The 26,368-nt window shown below is 40.1% G+C and overlaps 1 protein-coding gene across 1 annotated transcript; it reads left to right on the forward strand.

The window, feature by feature from the left end:
• Nucleotides 1–1,226: 1,226 nt before the first annotated feature.
• SLC30A5 (solute carrier family 30 member 5) lies at nt 1,227–26,159 on the forward strand. Its single transcript, XM_005301025.5, has 16 exons — nt 1,227–1,467; nt 1,699–1,821; nt 3,694–3,760; nt 5,281–5,366; nt 6,650–6,737; nt 7,595–7,682; nt 8,997–9,073; nt 10,115–10,285; nt 11,013–11,301; nt 11,682–11,890; nt 14,538–14,695; nt 15,512–15,641; nt 19,244–19,475; nt 22,229–22,455; nt 24,095–24,223; nt 25,733–26,159. Exons 1-16 carry the CDS (start codon nt 1,394–1,396, stop codon nt 25,901–25,903), a joined length of 2,319 nt encoding a protein of 772 aa, XP_005301082.1. The 5' UTR covers nt 1,227–1,393; the 3' UTR covers nt 25,904–26,159.
• The last annotated feature ends 209 nt before the right edge of the window (nt 26,160–26,368 follow it).

The following is a 26,368-nucleotide window of genomic DNA, read 5'->3' on the forward strand; positions in this document are numbered from 1 at the left end:
GGAAAACAATAATTACCATGAGACTCATGACAAAATCATGAGAGTTGGCAACACAGATGGTTATAGGACTTTAGAAGTTCACATCTGTTACTGGGTTGGTGAAACCTAATTACAGAACATACCACTAGTTTGGGGTGTCTGCCCTGTGTCTTGAGAGTCTTCCCTGAGGTTTGCACTCATGGACCAGACAGCATGACAAGGCCCAGGCTGGGAGGAAGGACACAGAGGAGGAGGCAGCCCAGGCTGCACAGTGGAAGGGGGCACACAGGGTGGGGGAGGCACAGGCTCCCACCTAGGGCATAAGGTGGAAGGCACAGGGCAGGGGGGTCCCAGGCTGCATGGGATATGGGGGGAAGGAAGAGGCAAGGTAGGGCAGGGAGAGGCTCAGGGCAGGGGTGGGGGTCCCAAGTGGTACTGGGGAGGGGGCAGGGCAAGGGGGGATCAGTGCAGGGGAAGGGGCAAAGGAGGAAGGGACAGGGCAAGGGGGCAGTGAGGGGGGGGGAAGAAAGAGGCAGGGCAAGGGGAGGTCAGTGCGGGGAAGGGGGAGAATGAGGAAGGGGCAGGGCAAGGGGGGCACTGCGGGGGGAGGAGGAGGAGGAGGAAGGTGCAGGGCAAGGGGGCAGTGAGGGGGGGAAGGAAGAGGCAGGGCAAGGGGAGGTCAGTGCGGGGAAGGGGGAGAATGAGGAAGGGGCAGGGCAAGGGGGGCACTGCGGGGGGAGGAGGAGGAGGAGGAAGGTGCAGGGCAAGGGGGTAGTGGGGGGGGAGGAAGAGGCAGGGCAAGGGGAGGTCAGTGCGGGGAAGGGGGAGAATAAGGAAGGGGCAGGGCAAGGGGGGCACTGCGGGGGGAGGAGGAGGAAGGAGCAGGGCAAGGGGGCAGTGGGGGAAAGGGGGAGGAGGAAGGGGCGGGTTGGGACTGGGGAAAGGGACAAGGCCAAGGGGGGCAGTGCGGAAAGGGGGGAAGGGGCAAAGCGGGGCGGCAGACAGGCTTCCGTGGGGGCACAGGTCAGGGGAGGCCCGGCTCACTGCCTGCGCCGCATCGGGCAGTGCCAGTGACCCGTTCCCTGTTCTTCCCCTGCGCTCCTTAGCGGGAGGGTCGCTGCTGCGCTCAGCGGCCGCCCCAGGCCGACAGGTGGCGCTGCCGCGAGCCGGGCCCTGTCCCTAGCCGGGCGGGTCCATTGGGCCGGAGAGGGGGAGGGCGCTGGCGCTCCCCCGCGCGCCGCGCTGTAGTGCGGGGTTCCGGCCGCTGAGGACGTGGCTGGCCCGGCTCAGCTTCCGCAAGTTCCGCTGCGGGCCGCGGTTTACGGGCCTTGGCTCCCTCCCGAGCTCGCAGCACGCGGAGGATGAGGAGGCCCCGCGGCGGGGGAGGTGGCCTCCGCGGCTCCTGAGACCCGGCATGGAGACGCCCTACAGCGGCGAGGCCCTGGCTGGAGGCGGGGGGCTGGGGCCCGTGGATGTGCCCAGCGCCCGGTAACCGCAGCTCCCTGCGCGAGGAAGGGGGGAACTGGGACCCTCTCCGGGGTCTCTACTCAGGCTGCCAGCAGGGGGGCGAGGGGAAGTGGAGGGGAGTCCCTGCGCCGCCCGCTCAGGCCAGTGCCCAGGCGGGTAGAGGGCCGCTGAGCCAGCCTGCGTCCCCGAGTGGATCTCGGTCCCTGTTGCCCCCTGCTTAGGAAATGCCTGTGATCATTTGTTCTTTTGCAGGCTGACCAGATACATTGTGCTGCTGTGTTTCACCAAGTTTTTAAAGGCTCTGGGGCTTTTTGAATCCTATGATCTCCTGAAAGTGGTCCACCTTGTCCAGTTTATCTTTATAGTACAGCTGGGGTAAGTGTGCTGTTGTTTAAGCCTTTTATAACACTGCTGCAGCTTCTTTCATTTGAGAATAGTTTTGTGGCAATGAATGCCTGGGTTTCTTTCCATTGGGTTTGTAAAAGAGTCATTCTGAAAGGGAAAAAATGTTTCGTTCATAATGAGTCAAGGGCGTTTGTGCCTTTTTTGTGCTGCATGACTGGTTGTTAAAGGGAAAAACCTTCCTTGTTTTGATGTGATGTACGTTTTGACAAAGGATAACAGCTCCTGACAGATGTGCCAGAAAAAAGTTGAGATGCTTTGTTGTCCTATCCAGCTACTGGGCCTGCTTTTCCTTTACCCCTTTTCAGATTTTTATTTTCAATGTGGAATTTGTAGGTACTGATATAGTGATGGTTAGAGTGTAGCTGTTGTGCTTTGACTTTATTAGATAAAGGGTAGTCTAAGCATCCTCTTGCCATGGATGGTAAAAGAATTTGTGTTGTAATGCACAGCTGTATGATGCTACAAAACTAACCATTTAATTGATAATAGAAATACAATGGTAGATGCATTTAAAATGATCATCCCCAGTTCTAGTAATAGTCCCTGTACTTAAGAGGAAGAATATCTTATTAGAATCAATAGTATCTAAAACCCTAATCTTTAAGCGTACTTACTGTAGTTTGAGAAACTATAAGGAAGAAGGAGAATTTTTTTAATTCATTAAAGTGCTTGTACTTGCTACTTTTAGACAGATGATGTAATGACAAATACTGAGTAAAGAGAATAAATGTGTATCTAGAATATTTCATTTAAGTAAAAATTACAAGTAAAAGCAGTGTGGTCTCTTCTTATGCTACCCTTTTCTTTGGAAGGAAGCTAAGCTGTCCTCCACTCTAGAATCTTACTTTCTACATCTATTGTCATCATTAATAGCTTTGTTGGTAGCTGGACCAATAGTAATTTAAGCTTAGCTCATAATGAGTTGTGAAAGCTGTGCTATAACTAACTTGATAACATTGACTGATATCAGTTAGCTTTATGTTCCCATTTTATTTCCACTTTTGGGTTTTTCACTTGGCTATTTCCAAACAATATAATCTTTTTTTTTTTTTTCTTTTAGTTTATTTTTTATGGTTGTTGGGAAGGTAGGATATAGGGTACAGGTCTGTCTCATCTTACGCAGGGGTTCCGTTCCACGGTTAGCGCATAAAGCGAAAACCGTGTATAGCCAAAACCCCATTGAGTTCAATGGCGGGCGAAATCACCCACACTACATGTATAGTATTAAAATTGTTGTTTTTCTCTTTTTTTTGTTTTGCCGACCGCGTAAAGTTGAAATTGCGCATGTTAAATGCGCATAAGATGCGACAGACCTGTATACTCTTTCAGGCCAGTTCTAATACAGGTGTGTGGGTGAGTGGCTTTATTTAGTTTTTATGCACTCAGAAACCTTCAGGTAGGGGCACCTTAGAAATGAAAATGTAACAGTAGTATTATATAATCATGCTCCTCTTCAAAACTTTATTCTTTTCTACACATTCACTTGTTTTGATCCCTGCTAAGTGTGAATTAACAACCATTTGGCTATCCTCTGCCAGACTTGTATGGCTGGCAAAATAGGCAGGACTAAAATTCATTTGCTACAAAAAGTTTACTGAAGCTTATGGCTATTTGAATAGCTGAAATGGGCTATGGGGGACAGAAACATATTGAGCCACTATTGTTTTTTCCCTCCTGCAAAAGCCAGGTAGCATTCATTTAAAATACAAGTGGAGCTGTAGAATAGTTACAGGGGAGAAACAATTGCCTAGAATTAGTGTGAATAATAAAATAGCTACATTTGAACTTTGACTGAAAGTGCACTTGAACTAGTCCACTAATGGAGAATATTTCCCCTAACAGGTCTGCATTTTTTATGGTTTTGTTTCAAAAGCCATTTTCTTCTGGAAAAACTGTGACCAAGCGCCAGGTGAGTTGACTTATACCTAATGCTTGAACACTCTCACTTTTAGATACTCTGGGACAATATGAACAATGGCTCTAGTAAAATGTTTAGTTGCTTGCTGGAAGTGAAAGGGATGTTTCTGGTTTCATCTGGAAAACATGGCTGGGATTTTCAAAATTACCTAAGTGACTTAGGAGCTTAAGTCCCATGGAAAATTACATCCTGCGTGAGCACTCTGTTCTTTACCAACTAACATGCAAATAGCTGTAAATATGAAGAGATCAGTCCTGAGCTGCACCCTGGGGAATGCCTCCTGTACCAGGGACTAAGAGGAGGAGGGTGGCCCAAAGGATTGTATTGTGCAGGAGGGTTTGGGTCACCAGCTTTTCAGCCCCTTTGTGCTGATCCCACAGTGCAGAGGAGTCCGAGCAGTTGTCAGAATGGAGCCTGAAATATGGAGAGGAAGAACTTTTGTCATCATCCCTTCCCTGCATTCATCTTTATATAAAATAATTGATTGTGCCACTACATAGTAATTTGGAATGTCTTTAGTATAGAGGATCTGAACCAGGAAATGTCCTAAAGGTAAATTTGGCTTGAGAAAGCTCATGGCAGGATTTAAAAGAAAGTGAGAGGGGGACCAAATTTCTTGGTTTTGTCATACATCAGGAAAAATCTATCTTTCTGTCTGCTAAAGGTATTAAATTGGTCTTAACTCAAATGTTGGATTTTTAAGATTTTTGGTGTAAGAATAACTTGAGTGGATTATTTAAAAAATAAAAATTGCATCCAACTTTATCTAGTTGTTTGTCTGGTTTAAAACAAGACAATACATCTATTATTTGCAGTGTTGTTGTAGCCATGTTGGTCTCAGGATATTAAAGAGACCTGGTGGGTGAGGTAATATCTTTTATTGGACCAACAGAACTTCTCACTCACTTGTCTCACTAAAATATATCCTAAGTAGTTTTATTTTAATAAAAATGAGCTGCATATCCTGATAAAGACTTCTTAAATCATAATCCTTCAAATTTTAGGTGCATGCTTAATTGTAAGCACATAATTTTAATCCCAGTCAACTCGGACTACTTAAGTACATACATAAATATTTGTAGGGTCAAGGCCTTAGTTTTATAATGTTGAACAACTTTATCTAGCACTGTGAATGTTTGTCAGATGTATTTTATTGTGTAATACACTGAGTGTTAGCATTTTTTGACCACTAAGTAAATTTGACTTCAGCCTAACTATTGTAACCCATGGATTTTTTTTAAAAAGGCACTAAAACTACATCAAAAGAAATTGCTGCTGTGAGAGAAAATAATAAAAGTAAAGAATTTCAGCCATAAAATGTATTTCCAAAAGTAAACATAATGGGTCATTGTGAAGTAGTCAAGACAAGTCAGATTGTTTTAATTTCTGAAGATGCTCTACAGCATACATTTTAATGTTCCTTTAATGTAATGATTGGGATGTGAACTGAATGCAAGATGTTTGTTTTGAAAGCAGGCAAAAAATGTTAATAAAATGTTTTTCTTTTATAGTGGATCAAAATAGTTAAACATGCTGTTGTTGGCTGTATCATTTCACTTTTGTGGTTTTTTGGCCTCACTCTTTGTGGACCTCTCAGGTAACGTACATGCCTGAAATCATACTTTATTTGTATACAAAAACTTAATTTGTTTTATAGTTATTTGAAACAGCAAGTCTGTACACTTAATTTCTTTTTAAATGAAGTGTGTTTGATAGAAATGTACTTCTGTTTGTTTATAAAAATAAATCCTCAGATGAGCAGCCATTATTCAGTTCCTGGTTTGCTACAGGACATCCTAGTTTACTCTTTTAGTGTGTAGGGGCTGAGTGTACTGTGGTGATGGTAATGCTCTTATGTCTGTGTAGAGAAAAAGTCCCTTGCATCACTCAGTGATTGCCACTTAATGATCTAAAGGGACTATCTTGACTGATTCAGAAAGGATCAGAAAAAAGATGACCGCATTGGACTTCCAGAGGTGAAGAGCTTCTGGAAAGCCTCTCTCTGAATAGTTAATGTGTGGAGATAAGGTTTTAAAGCTATCTAATTCTGCAAAGGTTAAGCTTTAGTTTGCCTAAAAAAAAAGAGGGGGGGGGTTAGCTCTTATGATAGCAAAGATGTCCAAATGTGAATCAATTTACTGCTGTTTTCTCAGGTCAGCTGAAAGTTCCAGTGCCTTTGTGAATGCTAGGTGTTTTCCCAAGCAGAAGCAGTGAAAATTATATGTCTTGTAGTCACTTTTACTGCTGCTATTAAGAAAACTATGCACATTTGTAAAACTGACACTTTCAAACTTCTGCTGCTTGGGAAAGTTACCAGCAGTAGAGGAAGTCTCTGGAGTTATGAATGGTGGATGAGGATCCAAAAGTGAGAACTATACGTTGTCTGCATTGAGGCGATTGTATGAGAAGGGAGAGTAGTGGAAATCAGCTCCTCAGTAATCAGAAGTTAACAGGAAAAGAAAAGGTCCTTTGCCCAGCCAGAGAACAGGGAACTTCAGATTTATGAGACATTATTGTAATATGAACATTAATTCCATCGTGAGCAGTTTGATTCTTGATGCTCTAATAAAGCACGCTACTTTTTAAAAAGTGTTTAGGTAGTTACTACTACTCAATTACTGTACATGATCTATTGTTTGAGCTAGAAAATAGGTGTTTTTATGTGATTTGTCATCATGGCAGAGTCTATCAACAGCTGGATTGCTGGACTACACTTCAGGTTCCCTACCATTCTTTTGAATTGCACAGTGTTCCTATTGAAGCCATAGATTAAATTCTTGACCTCCCTTCTATTTAATTTTAGTTGAAACCAGGTATATCAAGCTAGTGCATCATATTGAAATGGACGTGATAAAAATTGGTGTCTCTCTTGTTTTGTAGGACATTGTTGCTGTTTGAGCACAGTGATGTGGTTGTTGTGTCACTGCTTAGTGTTTTGTTCACAAGTTCAGGAGGAGGACCAGCAAAGGTATTTAAATATTTTTTGTTGAAAAAGACTATTATAATGTATAACTTTAAAATGTAACCGGTATTCAGGAATACAGAAGAGATAAACCTAATTATTTCTGACTCAAATTCATAAAAGGGATAGGTAAATTATGTATATTTTAAGTTTAATGTAGGTGAAACTACAATCTGTACTTCCTTTTTTAAGGAAATAAATATGCAAACAGGCACACATACAAGGAGTAACAACATGAAAAGGTGTTTGAGATTCACAATGATGAAGAGATGCAAGGAGTTTATCATTTGTATGCAGAAGAAACTTAAAATATAGTATTTTGCACTTGTATAGCACTTTCCACCCAAGGACTTCAAAATGATTTACAAACATTAGTAAATTAAGCTTCATATTTCTGGGAGCAGAGAAACAAGGAAATATTATCCCCATCTTATGGATGTTTCAACTGAAGTACAGAGAGATTAGGTGACATTCCCAGGGTCATATACAGCAACCATAGCCATATTCTCAAAACAAATAATTCTGATAATACCTTTCATCTATAGATCTCAATGTGCTTTACAATGGAAGCAAATATGATTATCCCCATTTTACAGAAGGGGGAAATGAGGCACAGAACTGCTGTGACTTGTCCAAAGTCACCTAGCAAGTCTGATAAAAGCTGAAAATAGGTTTTTTTTATAACCAAGATCAGTTTCTCCAAATGTAATTTTTGCTTTAAGGATTTTGTTTGGACTTTGTTTTTCTTACATGCACACACCTGTTGGGAAGGGAAAAGCCCTTTGCATGGTTTTTTTGCAACTTTTAATGTTTGCCATCCAAGTAAGCCATTTTATATTGATGCTCTTTTGTTGTCTTTCCAGACAAGAGGTGCTGCGTTTTTCATCATTGCTGTGATCTGCTTATTGCTTTTTGATAATGATGATCTCATGGCTAAAATTGCAGAACATCGTATCCTTTCTTACCATGTGTTTGGAGTAAAAGTGTAAGTTAGCCTTGTTTCAACTGCATTTTCCTTTCCAGAGCATTGTACTCGTGACTGGAAAGAAAAGAGGAAACAGTCATTCTGAGCAACTAATCCAGTCAAATCCATGTTATTAGTTACTTTAGGGATAACATCATCGGCTATACATTTGCTATAAATAATTACAATCGAAGTGAACATAATGACAGAAAAATCCCAATTTAGTTACCAGGCCCCTTCAACTAACTAGAAGCCTCTCTGTTCAGTTTCCCTCTCAGAGAAAGCTTGAGGCCTATGTCCCAGGAGTGGTGGCTGCAGCACCTCATAGTATGTCTCTACTGTGCAGTTAACCTGTGTGGATTGGCACGTGGGTTAGCCTAGCCTATTGTGAATCCCCACTGCAAAGCTGTACCCACATTTTTGTGTCCTCCCTGTTTATGCAATCCCATGTGTGTCTGGGGTACATCCCATGGTTTCTTGTGCTGAGGTACTCATTCTTTGTCAGTCATTTGTGTTAGCTGCAAGAGAGCTTGTCTGTCCTTTGGAAGGAATTGTGGGAAGGACATTAGAGGACTGATTTAGCAGGCTCATCCACACCCAATCTTACCAATTGTCTTCCTTCATTTTCTGTTAGACCGATTTCACTTGCTTCTAAGTTAAAATATAATTTTTGTCTATTCAGAAGGAATAATTGTTTAAAAATTTTTTATCTTGATTGCACTTCTCTTTTTTTATTTGTCAATTTCATTAATTTTCTCAAGTTTAAATTTTTGTTCGGAAACTCTTCAAAAGCTGTCTATTAACAGAATGTTTCATACTTTAGACATTTCATTGATAAATAAATATTGTAATGCTTCCAGTGAAAATTCATCTAAAATTTTATTTCTGGTATCCAGTTCATCCTCTTAAGTCCAAATAAGTACCAGATTTAACATCAATGTTAAGACTAGCTTATGTGAAATGTTTCAAGATCTTTCATTGAGTAACATCATTTCAAATATTTTCCCTAAGGAAGCAATAGACTTATGGACTTCTGTAATTTAAAATTTTAGAATTATCCAAACTTCAAAGCTTAATTTGATTCAAATTTTACTTTCTTTAAATGTACAATGTTTCCTCTATTGCTCTCCTATGGTATTTACAGTTTCTGGTCCTCTTAGATACCTGTAGCTGTGTTTTCATTATTTTTTAAATAACATCAGTAAATCACTTGTGATCCTTATGAGAATGAGGTGCTGTTGAGATGTGGTTGGGCAGTTGGAAGAGGGTTCATTTGGAGAATCTTCCTTAACTTTGTTTAGCTGAGGGCCATCATGACAGTGCTCTTACCCATGTTCTTCATACAATCATTGCTTTCCTAGGAGTTGCAGATCACAAGGTAAATTGCTTTCTTCTGTAATCTATAAGCTGAATTATTGAATGTGTTCATAAAAATTCTGAGAAGAGAGCTGCATTAATTCAAAATGTCCTATCAACTATTAGCAGCATTTTGCTTTAATACATAAGCTGAAAGTGTTTGTTAAATTTGTTCCTTTTTTACTTGAAGTAGTTTCATTTCAACTGTGACTTAGATATTCATGACCCTTAATAGACAAGCCTTCTGTTCCCTAGTGTTATCAGTCATTGTCTTGTGTGTCTGACTCTTTCCCACGCTACTTGGAGCCTAAGAGCCAGATTCTGATACCCTCACTTGAGTTGGGTGGTACCCCAATTTTCTCTGTAGCCCTATTTTAATTAGTGCGGCTTTTTACTGAGTAAAGTATCAGAATCATGCTGCATGAGGCTTATTGCTGTATTTGATTAGAACTGCCTGTCACGCTCCAGCTAGTTAGTCTTGTTGCTAGAACTGCTGCACTGGCAAATGAAAAGCCGAAAAGAAAATACTGAATTTATGACACAGCTAGAAAACATTGGCCTTATTTAAAAATAACTTAACTCATCTGTCTGATTTAAATTGGTTAGCCTAGCACAGGGTAGATTAGACCTAAGAAATACGAGAAGCTAATTTTGTATATGTCAATATATTTTGTAAATAAAAGGTTGGGGAGAAATGACAGAGCTTGAATGAAGATAAATAAATACAAAGAGTGTGGATGATATAAGATGATTCCATTTTATTTTCAAACATTTCCAATGTGCTACTTTGTGGGTGGAAGAAGGGAGAATGGCAAGAGAGAAATTGAAGATGGAGTTCCAGTTAGAAATACTGGGAGTTGCAAACTAAGTCATAGAACGTTAGCGTTAGCAAATAAAGCTTATCTTTGGAGGGGACGGGGGAATACCTTGTCTGTGTCTTATGTTAATAAGGAAAAAGAGGAAATAAGGAAAAGAATATTAATATTCTGTCATGTAAATACTACTTATATTGGAGTGAGGTAGTTGACTTAAGTACTGCTAATAAGATCTATGTGTGTTGCAGGGTGGAGTGCTGTTGCTGGTACTGGCATTGTGTTGCAAGGTTGGTTTTCATATGGCTTCCCGAAAGCTCTCTGTAGATGTGGGTGGAGCCAAGCGTCTTCAAGCTTTGTCTCATCTTGTTTCCGTCCTTCTGTTGTGCCCATGGGTCATCGTCCTATCTCTGACAACTGAGGTAACAGCATTGCAAGGGTTCATCAGCAAAAGTGACTGATAGTCTAACAACTGCATTTGTAAACTACAACATATACCTTTCCTTTACAATAATTTATTTTACATTATTGGAACTTTACTTTTCTTGAGATTTTTGCTTGAAAAATAGATTGGTTTTATATGCACAGTGTTTCTGATACGTACATATGTGTGATTTGATTTGGGGGGGGGTTGCTCTCTCAAGACTCATAAGAAGAGGATATTTTGGACTGTGTGCAGTAGTTTGGTTTCTCTACTAACCTTACAGAGGCAGTGATGATGAAGATATTGTTTCTCTTGGGGAATACATGTTCTAAATTTGCAGCTTTTACACCATTATCTTTCTATATAGAGAGAATTAAATCAATAGAAAACATTTTTATAGCAAATCAACTTCATTAATTTCCTAACTGGATGGTTTTTCTAGAAGACTTGTTCTAGTTCAACCACAGATATTGGACTTGAAGCAGTAATTAATTCAGGGAAGTTCTGTGATCTATGTTATACAGGAGGTCAGACTAGATGATCGTGATGGTCCCTTGTGGCTTTATAATCTATGAATCTGTGAATACCTGTTTATTTAAAGTGTCTGAAGTATAGCAAATGTGCAATAGATTAAATACTAGATACATAAACTGGTACTATATGTAGGTGACACTTCTGCCAACCTGTGATCAATACTGCTAAGAATTTGTTCTTTTTTATCACAGAGTAAAGTAGAATCCTGGTCCTCTCTCATCATGCCTTTTATAACTGTTATCTTTTTCGTCGTGATCTTGGATTTTTATGTGGAATCCATATGTTCTGTCAAGATGGAAGCCTCAAAGTGTGCCCGTTATGGATCGCTGCTCATTTTGATTAGTGCGCTGCTCTTTGGCAGCTTCTGGACACATCCGATAACAGATCAGCTTCGAGCTATGAACAAGCCAGCACACCATGAAATCACAGAGCATGTTCTCTCTGGAGGAGTGGTAGTGAGTGCCATTTTCTTCATTTTATGTACGTATTCCTTTTTTTCCCCTTTAAATGATAAACCAGTTAAAAATAATTATATATTACTGGAAGGTCACACAAATTCTCTGTACAATTCCACCGCAGTTGCTTCTGTGGATTCCATGGGTCAGGGGGAACAGCACAGTATTGTAGACCCAGAGCTACATTCATAATTCATTGCCTACAAAAAAGGATACAGTAAATCTTTCTGCTTGTGGAAATGATGATCCAATCTAGTATAACAATAAAACGTTAGCCTTGAAAATGAAGCTGGTGACTTTCACTTTCCATATGCTTGTGGAAGTTTTAATCACTGATAACACTTGCATTATCAATCATCCATAAAGGTTAAAAACAACAACAAAAACATCTACCTCTCTTTGCAGCTGCCAATATTCTGTCCTCCCCCTCCAGGAAAGGGCAGAAAGGCACTCTTATTGGCTATTCTCCTGAAGGCATTCCTCTATATAATTTTATGGGTGATGCTTTGCAGCATAGTTCTCAGTCGTTACCCCGGTTTATTAAAGAGTCACTGAAACAAATCCTTGAAGAGTATGACTCTAGACAGATTTTCTACTTCTTGTGCCTAAATCTGGTAAGTGCACTTTTTTAACTCTAATGACAAATCATAGAAGGGTCAATCTCTTTAAAATTTACTGGCAACTTTTAATATGACCTTTAACTTAGAATCATAGAACTGGAAGGCACCTCGAGAGGTCATCTAGTCCAGTCCCCTGCACTCATGGCAGGACTAAGTATTATCTAGACCATCCCTGACAGGTGTTTGTCCAACCTGCTCTTAAAAATCTCCAGTGATGGAGATTCCCCCACCTCCCTAGGCAATTTATTCCAGTGCTTAACCACTATGACAGTTAGGAAGTTTTTTCCAAAACTTACTTAGTTTTGGCATAGTTAATTTAATGGAATCTTAAGATTGAATACATTTTTGCTGGGTCTTCTGTGAAAGACAGGATAGTTTGACTTACAGTTGTACTTGTCAGGTTAATATGAATAGTCATGGCACCTTGTATGTATTTGTATAGCGACTAGCACAAGGGGCCTCACTCATTATTGACTCTTCTGGGCCTACTGCAATGTAAATATACCCTGACAAAGCACTGAATGCATTTACAAAGACTGGCACCTGTTCCCTGCCCTGAAGACCGTACAATCCAATACACACAAGACACTCAACAGTAATTCAGGAAAGACTGTTGAAAGACAGAGATCAAGGTATGAAGGATTTCTGAAATAAATCCATTTGAAGAAATGGAGAGGGTGGTTGGTGGACAAGAATTGGGAAACAATTCCAAATGTGTGGCACAGGATGATGGTGTGATGATGGAGATGAAAGATGACTGAGTAATTGGCAGTAGGAACAAAATCAGAGATGTAGTGGGGGAATGGGAGATCACATAAGACCTAGAAATATGAGCAATGAGCTTGAGTGCCTGCAGATAAGATAGAAAGTGGGAAGTTAGTTGAAGGCATTCAAAGGGGGATCACAACAGCAGTAGAGGGAGATCAGTTTAGTGTCATTTTGGAATAGATAGGAGTAGAGGTGAGAAATGGGGAAGCTGCATGGACTTAAGTTACAGTAATTGAGGGGGGAGATCAAAGAATGCATAAAAATGTTAGCAAATAAGATTCTAGTAATTTTCCAGGAGTGTGAAAGTTTGGGATGAAGGGAGTAAAGTGTCAAAGGGTATGTTGACCCTGCAATTAGACAGCCACGGCTGGCCCATGCCAGCTGACTCAGGCTCACAGGACTCTGGCTGAGGGGCTCTTTAATTGCAATGTAGACTTCTGGGCTTGGGCTGCAGCCTTGGGCTCTTGGATCCTGTGAAGTGGGAGAGTCCCAGAGCTCAGGCAGGAGTCTGGAACTGAACACTGCAATAAAACAGCCAACAGCTAAAGCCCCGCAAGCCTGTGTCAGCTGTCATGGGCCAACTGCAGGTTGTTAATTGCAGTGTAGATATACCCAAAGATGACTTCAAAAGTATGAATGTAGAGGATGGGGAAGTTAATGGAGAAAGAAGGAACTGGAGAAGGATTAGGAAGAAAACTTGATTTTATAGAGACACATTTATAGATAACGATGGGTCATGCAGGAGGAGATATGAGGTAGGTACCATCTTCCTCTCAAGACTAATTCCTAAACTACTTAAAACCTTTAGTTAGCAAAGAAAACGGAAGTAATTTCTATAAAGCAACCTCCATAAATAAAATGTGTAGTGACTGAAAAACACTTTCGTTAAACTACATCTTAATGCAATGGCTTTTTGAAACCTGCTCAGTGAATAAGAAACCATCCATTAGGTGACAGTCTTTGAGTAAACAGCCTTTTGATTTGTTACAAATAATGCTTGTTTGGGAGGAATTCAAAATCAGTGTTGGGGACAATTATGTTACTGAGTAAGGGGGCTTGTGTAAAGACTTGTTAACAGGAGTACTTTTTTCTGCAGGAGTTTAATATATGCTGGTTGGTCATATCAGATATCTGAGGTACTCGCTAACCACTTAAGGAGTGCTCTAGCTTTGATACAAATCATTTATGAACAGCAGCTGTCCAATTTTCAGATATTCATAATCCTGCAGGATGGACCAGTCATTATCTGTAAAAAGCACCCACCAAAACATGTAAACAAATGGCTACAGAAGCTTTCATCTCTAGGGAAATTTTTCATCTCCCTGTTCACCATTGCCTTGGCAAAATAAATTGGTAAACTGCCTGGTTCCAGATAATTATTACCATCATAATTGATGAGAACTGTCTCCCATGTTGACTGCTTTGATAGACACACTGTAGACTAAATGGGCTTGCAGATTATATTGTCCTTTCAGCCCAAGAGATCAGATCACAGTTGAGCTACATTGCCATGCCAGTGTGCTTGAAACTCCCTGCTCAGTACTGTTTATATTGATTTGTTTGTAAATAAAGAATTCTAGTTTCCCATATAGATGCTGTCCCTTTTATAGAAATTACGTTTGTTTGTGCAGAAGAGGGGGAGTTTTTAAAATGTCTGCATTTACATTGACTTTTAATACAAAACTTAATATTACAATCCATCGTTTTGTTTTGTAGGAGAATAGAGTAAAATTGGTGCAGAAATATTTAAATCCTCTAAAATTAGTAGCGCCCTTCATGGCAGAGCTTCATGCCAACTGCATATGCAAATAAAAGCACAATTTCATCTCAGAACATGTTACAAGAAAAAAAATCAATTTTTCTTTCTTTTTAGGCTTTCACTTTTGTGGAACTCTTCTATGGAGTGTGGACCAATAGCCTTGGTCTAATCTCAGATGGATTTCATATGCTTTTTGATTGTTCTGCTTTAGTTATGGGACTTTTCGCAGCTCTAATGACTAGATGGAAAGCAACCCGCATATTTTCATATGGGTATGTGCACTAATTGTTACATAATTATTTTGAAGAGATGCTGCTAGTTAGTTGTAGGTCCTCATTTTTTCCTCTTAAACACAAGGGACTAGGGGTATGTTCCTACTATGAAATGTTTTCATGGCACTTACTATTTCAACACTTTATTACCCCTCCTCTTTCTCCCTGCCCCTCAAAAATGTCTGCCAGTGTTATGAACCCATTGTGCTACTCTAGATCAGTCGGTTTTTAAAAAGAAAATGAGGTATTACATGTGAAAAATACAAGCAGTTAAGTCAGCATGATTGCAGGAAGGGATTTGGAATTGTGTGTGTACACGTTGAAATATTCAGAATTTAATGGGGTATTTAGCCATATAACTCCCAATGAAATGAGCAGAATTGTGTGGCTAAATTCCCTAGCCAGCTTGTCAACTATCAGCTGTAATGTGTGTAGTATAGTTAACTTTTTTTAATTGTATCACTATAACTTTGTATTATGAGGACAAGGCCAATTACCACATGGCCATCTTTCATCCCTTTTGTCTACCTACCATCTCTTTATTTTGTCTTTGATTGTAAGCTTTTTGGGGTAGAGATTGTGCTGTGTTGGGAAAGCACCTACCACTTTGTGAGTGCTACCACAGGACAGAGCAGAAAATTAATTGTGTAACATATTTGTTATGGTAGTTTGTTCTAACATTGTGAAAAATCAAACTGACTGGAAAAGGAAATATTGTATTAAATGCATGAATAAGCCAAATAATATTTTCAAATATGATAAATCTAGCTATTCTTCAGTCTTTCTTAAATGTACATTACACTTGTTCACTTTCAGGTATGGCCGTGTAGAAATTCTCTCTGGATTTATTAATGGCCTTTTTCTAATGGTAATAGCTTTCTTCGTGTTCATGGAGTCTGTGGCCAGACTGGTAGATCCTCCAGACATAGATACAAATATGTTAACTGTAAGTTTTGTCATTTTCTTCTGTTAAAAACCGTTTTAGTTACTCCTGTAGAATATTTATTCCGTAATTGAAATTAAGATCCACTCATCTGAATAGTGGGGACTCAAATTATATAATGTCAAGCATTTGTTTTCAGTATGACTTCAAAATGTTTCTTTGCTTTCTATTATATAGTGACTAACAGGATTAAAAGTCCATACGTCTAAAGATAAAATCTACATTATATTGCCGGCTTCTAAATGTTATCTTCTCCTATTTTAAAGAGAAAAAAAAATTCTCTCCAAACCTATTCAAAAGTAGTTAAATTACAGAAGTAATTCCTTATATTACAATCCTAGTTTTATAATTAATGGCATTTGTCTGTTGGAAAGGGGGATAGAGTGTGGTTAGCTTTGTGAACGAGGCTTTAATTATTTGATCCTCCTGTTACATACATGGAAGGAAGTTCCATTTATCTACAAAATAAACTATTGGATACAGTAACTTAACATTGCATTTTTCAGGAACATAACTACTACTTTAAGCGAAACGATGTTCAGTGAATCCAATTTCCCCATAAGAATTAATGTAAAAGGTGGTGGGGGTTAGGTTCGGGGGGGAACTGCCATAAAAAAGACTATATATACACACACAGAGAGAGTATAAGTTTTAAACAAACAATTTAATATGTACACAGCAATGATGATTGTGAAGCTTGGTTGAGATGGTGAAGTCAGAGTGTGGAAGAGAGTGGAATAGCCTTACTGCTAAATGATGACCTAGCACTCGACTGAGCCCTCAAGGGTTAACACATTGTTGTTAATGTAGCCTCACACTCTACAAGGCAGCACGAATGGAGGGAGGGGGGAGACAGCATGGCAGAGAGAGACCGAGACACACACTGTGTCGCACATTGCCCCTTTAAGTACACTGACCCCACTCTAAGTACATTGCCTTTTTAAGTAGATCAGCAAGTTGAGACAGCAGTTGCTGCCAGCAAGCTCCCTTCGTCCTGAGCCCTGTCTTGTCTCCCTCCCCCCCCACCCCACCCCACTCTGTGAAGTTAAGGTACAGGAGCGGGGGGAGGTGGACACCCTGACATTAGCACCCTCTTTCCCCCTCCCCTCCCCCCACCTCTGCACAGCAAGCAGGAGGCTTCAGTGAGCAGCTCCAAGGCAGAGGCAGGAGTAGCACATGGCAGTGGGGGGAGGGACAGCTGAACTGCCCTGCAATTGATAGCCTGCTGGACAGTTGCCACACAGGGAACTTAGGAGAGTGGGGAGCTGATGGGGCTGCCGTCCACCCTGGTTCCAAGCCCCCACCAGCTAGCTCCAACGGGCTGCTCTTTCTGCAAGCAATGAACAAAGCAGGCAGCTGCAAAACAACGTTATAAGGGAGCATTGTGCAACTTTAAACGAGCATGTTCTCTAATTGATCAGCAACGTAACAATGAAACAAAGTTACCCGGGACAACTTTAAGTGAGGAGTTACTGTATCCTAGCTGACTTTAAAGGTATGGTAGATATGCCTCTAGTTAAAACCATGATGGAGCCATAAGTAATTAACATGCATTTTAAGTCAGTCAAATCAGGTCATTGGAGTTGGTCAATAGAATCTAAGTATATCATACTTGGTAACTATAGTGTGTTTATTGTATAGCTATAATAATGTATGTTACTCTTGCTCTATTTTATTACTGTATACAGTACATTATTATACTGCTGGATTCCAAAAAAAATTAAAACAAGTTAAGGGTTTTGATTGCTGGAGAAATGGTAATTAGTACCCTTCATATTCAGTTGCAAAAATGTCAAACCATATAATTGTGTTAGTGTAATTGGCTATTTCTGTGATTTCTTTGTGTTAGAATCAGCCCAGTCACTTTAACAACCCTTCACTGAAATTGAATTAACTCACAATTTCAAATTCCAGCCTCTTGATCCCCAGTCCAGTAGGATCTGGCATGATTATAGAAGTATTAGGTCAGTTCCTGGAGAGAAAAGTGCTGTATGTTCAGTAACAATTCTTTTGGGCAAAAAGAGGAGCACTGATTACTTCAATGGGCATCTTTCAACTTTGTGGCTTTTCCTGTAAGAAAAGCAAGCCTCAAATTGGATGGAACAAATCTCAAGGCTTCAGCAGAGATGTGAAGGAACATAGATCAGATTAGCTTACTGTTCAAACAGGAGCTGATCTAAGTTTTCTCTCTAAGCTGCGCAGCCACGCAGCTGCCTATTAAGCTCCATATAGGGGCTCAGGGCTACAGTGGGGAGAGGCACCCCTCCCCACTGGCCCCAGTGTGGACCTGCCGCAGCAGGGAGAGGCACCCCTTCCCCCTGCCCCAAGCTGCTGGGGCTAGAGAGGGCTGGGGGAGTCCTCTCTCCCCACTGCAGTTGCAGGGCAGCCCGGACCTCCAAGCCCCTCATTCCCAGCCCCGCATCCCCAGCTCGAGCCCTCATCTTCTCCCCCCCCCACCCCTCTGCTCCAGCCCTGAGCCCCCTCCTGAACCACTCATCCCTGGCCCCACCCCAGAGCCTGACACCCAGCCAGACCCCCTCCTCTCCCCACACTCCAACTCTCTGCCCCATATCGGTACACATGGACGTAAAAAATTCGAAGGAACACTGGTGCTGATCACTGCAGGTAGTCTTAAAACTGTCCTTGATTATGTATGGGTATAGCTAAATCATGGAATCAAAACTGTAGATCCTGTCTTTTCACAATTTTTGCTTTTTCCCCCTAAGTCTAAGCCTTCACTTATTAAACAAAAATAAATTTTACTTTTGTTTTTGTTTGTTTTTCAAACAAGTGTGAAATTATCTCTTTCCTCCCATTGAAGGCATTGAACTCCAGTGCTTATATAGACACTTAAATACTAAATTTTAATAGTGTAATTTAAAAGAGATACTCCTGGAGTTAAGGCCTATTTTAAAAACATTGCTATCCTATATCTCATACTGCTTTCAGGATGAGCTCTGTGGCCACATTCTGCAAAAGAGAGCTTCCTATTCCTATACCCTCTGCTAGGAGGTGGGGGTTCTTCCTGTCTCCTTCCTAACTGGCATTTTCCTGTTAGTTTTCCAGTCTCTTCATGCAAGAGTGGTGGAGAGTTATTTGTATTCTGGTAGCACCCACAATGTACTACTCAAACCCATAAGGCGACATGGTCCCTACCCCCAAAATATTTACAATTTAAGATGAAGTGTGCAGGTCCTTTTTAACTGTTCCTGTATGTTCTACTTGCTAAGTGATTCTGGGGAGTTAAGAGAAAACTTTCGCTCTATCCTCAGAGCTTTATTTCTTGTGGGAGAAGTAGACGAACTCAGTCTCACTTTGTTGAAAGCAAAGTTGTCTATGTCTGTACCTGCTGATACTAAAAAATTTTTAAAGAGGAAAAGAGAAGTCCTTCATATGAAGAGACGTTTCACTTGTGAGCATTCAGCAGCAAGGGAATCCTCCTGCTATTGTCTTTGTTAACTTCAACTAATTGGACGTGCCACGGAAGTATGTTAGATGCTGTTAACAGAAAAAATGTAGTTTTCTAGCAAACAGGTTAATCTGAGTGTTAAGGAAGAAATATTGGATTTAAAGGTTGTGCTTTTTTTCTTTTCTCCCTCTCATAGCCAGTCTCAGTTGGAGGGCTTATAGTAAACCTTGTTGGTATCTGTGCCTTTAGCCATGCCCACTCCCATGGGGCTTCTCGTGGAGGCTGTCACTCACATGATCACAGCCATTCACACCATGGTCATGGACATGGACACAGTCATGGCCATTCCCACAGTGACCATGGACACAATCACAGTCATGGACACTCTCATGGGTTTTCAGGAGGAGGCATGAATGCCAACATGAGAGGTAAGTACAAATTGTTTAATTTTAAAAGTAAAGTAGCCGTCGAAAAACCTTTAAATCAAAGTATCCCTTGTCCACTTTTCTTAATCTCTCTAAAACTTGTTTTCTGGCAGTCTTTTTATATAGCACATATAGAGCTTTTTGGAAACACTTTTTCTAGCTAAAATGTTTTAAAGAATAAACATAATTTGGGATATTCCACTAGCTTCTTCACTCACACTTAATGTTCTCAGATTTGTGATGGTATGGGTCCTAGAGGCACTTAATGTTGATTTATTTTTATTATTATTTGATCCACAATATTTTTACAGTACCTAAAATGTACTATATGTCTTAAAGACCAAGTAGAACTCCAACATCCATGTATCTAATTTTAGATGGCATATGATAGCTGATCAATTAAAATAACTAGGAAAGGGATGGGGAGTGGAAGAACCAAGGTTAACAGCAATACATTTAAACAGTTACTCTATTTAGACACATTCACCTATTTAATTATTTGTACTTGGGTAGCATCTATAGGCCTGAACTTCTGGTTCAGTTAAAGTGTTAGCTTTTTTAAAAATAATTAACTTGCCACTTATGGTGTGACATCCCCCAGGGTATAGTCTAGACTGTGGAGCCACTGTGTCCCCTTAACTCTCCAGCCTGGGGTGTCTTTTACTCTGATTTGCTATCAGAACAGCCACTCCTGGCCTGCTCACGCAGCAGTCAGCATGCAAAATCAAACCCAGCTGAAAATATGAATGCTCTCCCAGCCACACATGAACTATATATAGGGTGACACCCGCAAATCCCCCAGTCCCAGCATTACATCCCAGAAATGTGTCTCTTGCACTGCTTCGGACTCCCCCAGCTGTGTAAGCTCATTAAAAGTCTGTCATTCTATCAAAGGGAACAATGAGATTCCCCAAGCACTTCAGTCAAAACACGCTGGTCTAGATTAGTTAATAAACGTTTTATTCTTTTAAGAAAGATTTTAAGTGATTACAAGTGGTAAAGGCATAAAAGTCAGTATTGGTTATAAGAGAAATAAAAGATAAACACGGAAACTTTATCAAGCTAAATCCTAAACTTTACCAAGCTAAATAAGATTTGAAAGCAAAAGGGTTTCTCACCCAAAACTTTCAGCAGTCCTAACTGGAAAGCCTTCGTTAGGACCACTCTCCCCAGTTCAATGATGATTCTTTGTCTTTCAAACAATCTTGCTGCAGTGAGTAGAGATGGGGGAGGAGAGGTGGTCGGGGCCTGTTTTCCTCCTTCATATATCCTGACCCTTTTTACTGGAAAAGTCCTTGCTGGGTCCTGGGGTCAACAGTTGTATTGCATACATGCTCTGCCAGCTGTCCTTCAGGTGAATTGTAAATTTCTTGCTTACAATTCCTGTTGCTGAAGAACGGCTGCTTAAACTGATGATTGCTCTTTCACACCTGGCTGGAGCCAGAGTGCCTTTTACTCTGAAAAACTCGTTTGTGGATGTTACCCAAAAGTGTACAGCATGTTACAGTAACAATCATACAATAGAATCTTATAACTTCATACGCATTGTTGCTACACACATCAACAGGACAGTAATGTTCAGCGGATTATAAGTTTTCAAATTGCACCTTACAAGGCATACTTTGTACAAGAGTTATCATAATTTTATGAAAAGTGGTGACCATAATAGTATAGATTGTTACACTGGGATAGCATCTATAGGCTTGAACTTCTGGTTCAGCTAGTCTTGGGTTTTTAAAAATAATTAACTTGCTATTTATGGTCAGTAAGGAAGAAGTGAATTTTGAGAGGATTTCAGGGAAGAGAGTAGTGACTGGGTGGGCCAGGACTGGGAAGTCATTCTGTGTGTTGGTAACATTGGTGGTAGTCTGAACAAAGCCATAGAGATGGTTGTGAGCTAAGTAGACCAATGGGACGTTGAGGCTGACATAGTTGTTCATAGTTTTCCTTTACAAACCAGCATGCAACACAGTTTCTACAAAACTTTGTAAACCGTGTTTGTCACTGATTCATAATATAAAATAATACTTCTCATCAGTTCTGCTAAAGACCAGAGTAACCTAAAACACAAAGCTGGCAGCATTATTTTATATATATATAATAATAGCAATGTTACTTGCTGGAATCTTCCTGATAGTATGGAAAATGTACAATATATAGCAAATCTGCCAAATATTTGTCTCATTAAGTCTATTACAATACATTTTAGTATGTAAAATGTATTGTTTCAAGCATTTAACTATCACAATGCTATATTATTTTAATTGAGAAGTTGAATGCAATCAAATAGCTTAAATGACTATTCTACCGATCTGAATTTTTTTTCCTTGGTAAAGTCTTCTCAGCTTCTCACTACTTGCATATTCTTTAGTGGGAGCTGAAGTACCAGGATTAATCTCACAAACTACTAGTGTTAAGAGGTTAATGTTTTGTACCTTCTAAATGCAAACTGAGTACTAGAGTTCAAATGATCTAAAACACTAATCAAAGCAGCAGCAGGTTATGAGAGATGTAAATCGCACCAAAGTTGGAGTAAAAACACAAAATGATAATGGTCTATCTTAATACTTGCCAGCATTAGAAACAATTTAGCACATCAGTAAACTTTTCTACCATAGGTCCAAGACCAGTGATCCAAGAGAGAATTTTGATCCCTGTACTGAGAAATTTTATTTTAATACTCATGCTATATAGTCCATGTGCTGATGGCAACTAAATGCAGGCACTCAATCATTCAAAATCTTATTTTGTTTCAGGTGTGTTTTTACATGTGTTGGCAGACACCCTGGGTAGTGTTGGTGTGATCATATCTACGATATTTATTCAACAGTTTGGATGGCTGATAGCTGATCCCCTGTGCTCTCTCTTTATTGCTACATTAATTTTTCTCAGTGTTATCCCACTGATAAAAGATGCCTGTCAAGTACTTTTGCTGAGGCTACCACCAGAATGTGACAAAGATCTGCACATTGCGCTAGAAAAGGTCGGAACTTAAACTTGTATTTTGTTTTACTTTAATTTCTTTGTTTATGTACAGTCTAGATTTATGAGTTTCTGACTGCATTTATTAACTTTTACATGCACTCATTCCTCATTGTGCCAGTTATCTTTGTATAAGACTCTTGGTCATCCCAAATTGCTTGTCTAAGTTCATCAGTTTTTAGAGATACATGAGGTTTTTTTGGTTTTATTAATTTAACATTTACAATTCTAAAAATCCATGATTTTTGCGGAATAGACTGTTTAAATAACAATGGCAACCATATGTTGCTTTTGCTTTTATGGACAGCTCATAACCTTGGACTAACTTGGGAACTCTGTAAACCTATCCAGCAGAATGAGGGAGGACTATTTAATACTTAATTGTACATAAAAGCTGGACAGGCTTTTTTAAACTCTAGCATGACCAGATTTCATTTGGCTGCAGTATTCTTTCCTGGGCATGCAGTTGCAGTTTGGCCAGTCTTCCAGTCTACTGTGGGACAGGTTGGCTTGTAGTGAATTGGGCTGCAAAACTGAAGCTAGTTCTCTTCTTCCCATTTGCAGTCTCTATTGCTGATTTTTTTCCTTCCCCTTCAGTCTAGGCTGCTTTCTGCTCCTACTAAATCAGTCAAGGCCTGAAGTCTATGGCAGCACTCCACTCCCATTGTTAACTCTTATCCACTAATTGTTGCTCCCAGTGTTAACTCTTGTGAGTGCTCTGCCCAGAACCCCAATGGGCATAGTCCTGAAGTACATGGTGTGCTTGCTAAATACTTCTAAATCGGGAAACTGGTGTGGGAACTTCCAGGATTCCATCAACAAGAGTAGAAGGGGGACTCCAGCAACAACAGTATTCAACACTGCCTGTCACCAGGGAATGGGGATAATAGATTCTTGCCACCAGGGAATACAGGATGGAATTAAATTGGATGAGGGAGATCCGTGGAGAGGAAGGTGAGGATTGTGGACTTATGTGATTTAGTGAAAGGAGATGGAAAAGGAAACTGGGCGAAGCAGAAGAGGGAATGGAAGTGAGTGACCTTGAGGTGAGAGAAATAAAAACCAGAAACAAAACCAGAAAATAATCAAAATGCTAGGAGTGGGGAGAAAAAAATTAACCAGTATGAAACTTAGTAAAGAAATATTACAGTAAATAACCTAATAAAGTTCACTTTAATAAAAAAAAACTCATGTGGACAAGGAGGGAGAGGAAATGTGAACATATTAAGTCCAACTAGGATATTGAAGTATCTGTTTATCTTGGTTATCATGGGGGTAGGTCCTTAGAAATGCTTGTGTGCCCAAAGCCAGCCTCTCTGCTAGTCTCTCCTTTGATGCTACTATAGTCTGGCCACCAGTTGGGGACTCCACTTCAGTGTCTTTGTCCCTCCTTTTAGCCCCTACCCACAAATTTTTCATTTGGCCTTCTATTTTTGGCAATGATGGAACACTGTCCCAATTCCAAAAGTGTCTCTATATAACAATTTCTGTATATAACGTAAAATGATGGCAGTTTATTTTACTGTATAATAGTATCTGCTGCATGAAATAATTGCCACCAGTAGCTATCTAAGTGTGCAGGAAGGCATAAAGTAGAATATTGCAAAAGTAATTCTTACTGTTAATGCAATTTTTTACAGATCCAGAAAATAGATGGTTTAATATCCTACAGAGATCCTCATTTCTGGTGTCACTCTGCTAGTGTTGTGGCAGGTACTATACATGTACAGGTGATGTCAGATGTGATGGAACAGAGAATTATACAGCAGGTAACCATAGAACGCTTTCAGAATCTGTTGGCTCTTCATATTTTACGCCCTGTTGATTAACCCTGAATATTTCAATCATAGGCTTAAGTTTGGAGAGAATGTCATAAAAAACATATCACTCTTGCCCCTTCATTTAAGGTGAGAGTTCCTAAAATACATCTCAGATCCCCAGGAAGTCCTCCAGCAAAACAAAGGAAAAATAGGCTAAATACTTCTGATATTACGAAGATTAAAAACAAGCAGAAAAAAGCCCCACACCACCCTGATTCACCATGGTTTGCCCTTGCCCCTTCCCTGTACTTTCCCTGCAACTGGTCCCCATAGCTGCCAGGAGTTGCTGTTGCACTAGGCTTAGGAATTGAGAGCAGGAGTGTTCTTGATGCTCCCTTTTCTGGCACCCAGGCAGCATGGAGGAGGGAGCAGCTTAATTCAGGAGGGACAAGAGCTGGGCCTGGAAGGGCAGTGTGGGTAATGGAAGGAGTAGATTAGGAGTAGAGTTAGGGGGCAGGGAGAGAGCTTGGGTGTGGGGCTTTTGACTGGGTAAGGCTGTGCAAGGAAACTGGGAGCCAGGAATAAAATGGTGTGTGGGAAGGACATGGGAGCAAGACTGAAATTGAGCAGGCGCTGCGGTGTGAGGCTGGGGCTTGGGGTCCACATGCTATGCCTAAGATTTCCAAAGGGGCCCAAACCTCCATTTGAAATTTATTAGGGATCCGCAAATGAAAAAAGGTTGAAAACCACTGATTTAAACCAAACTTTCATAGTCACTATTAATTGTGTTCCTCATTTTCTGGGTGCCACTTGCCTTGAGACCCTGGGGTCTAATTTGTGGAAGTGCTGAGCACTGACGGTGCAGTTGAAGTCAATGGGAGCTGTGCTTTGAACATATAAAGTCTTTATACAATGCTAAGTACTCTGAAAAAAAAATCCTAGGCATCTTAAATTGGGCATCTGAAACTATTGGATACTTTTTACCTTGATCTCTGTACCTCAGATCCCCATCTGTAAAATAGGGGTGTTGTAAAGATAGTTTGTTTGTGAAGCACTCAGATACCATAGTGATGAGTACCATAGTAAAGCCTATGAGGAAATTAATAATTCTGTATTCAGAGCAGGATTTGAATAGTTTGCAATAAATAAGGCTTGAGGACACACATTGAACAGTGAGGATAAAACATAATGTCCATTTTTGCATGAATGAGGCAGAATTCCTGAGGGAATAAATATGTAGTCATATTAGACTATATCATCATTCAGCCCCCTCAATTAAGCATTAAGGTTGTCTGTGCGATTCCTAACTTTTGACTGCTTGACTTTTTTTCCCCAAAAATTCTAGCTACAAATTGAGTCATTTTAATTTTCTGACTGGCTTCTCTCCAGGCCATAATAAATGTTGTATCTAGATTTGATGTGACCTTTTGCGCTCGTCTGTAACTACCGTTCTAGTGTCTGAGTATAATCACAAGTTACAATTAAAGAGATTTAATATTGAATTTCTGTTATGCTCAGGTAACAGCAGTTCTGAAAGATGCTGGCGTGAACAATTTAACTGTCCAGGTGGAGAAAGAAGCCTATTTTCAACATATGTCTGGCCTCAGTACAGGATTCCATGAAGTCATTGCTATGACACAACAAATGGAATCCATGAAATACTACAAAGATGGCACTTACATCATGTGATGTGAAGTTACATTCACCACTGGGATATAAACTGTAGTATTCAATATTTGTATTATTTTGTCAGGAGACTTGCACATAAATGTACAGAAACAAATATAGTATATATTTGATTTTTTTATAAAAGCTTAATATGTTGAGACTGGATCAGGGTGCTTTTATAAAGGAAATAAGATGGACTAGAACATTTGCTGTATATGTGGAAATAATGTAAATCTGAAATACTGTACTTGGTGTTTATTAAACAGAAATCTTGCTACATGTGTGTGGATGAGCACAAATGTATTCCATACCTTCCCTAAAGTATGGAACGCCAAATCAAGCATCATGTTCATGTCAAAATTAAAGGGAAAAGAAAACGCTTTGCAAGAGAAACAAAATTGTCTCCAAAAATACTTTATTTCCTTCAAAATGATTTTGAGGAATCTGTGTGTGCGTGCGGGTTTACACATCTATTATGAAAAGTAA

This window comes from Chrysemys picta, chromosome 6 (genome assembly GCF_011386835.1).
Source record: "Chrysemys picta bellii isolate R12L10 chromosome 6, ASM1138683v2, whole genome shotgun sequence".
In the NCBI taxonomy this organism is placed as follows: domain Eukaryota; kingdom Metazoa; phylum Chordata; order Testudines; family Emydidae; genus Chrysemys; species Chrysemys picta.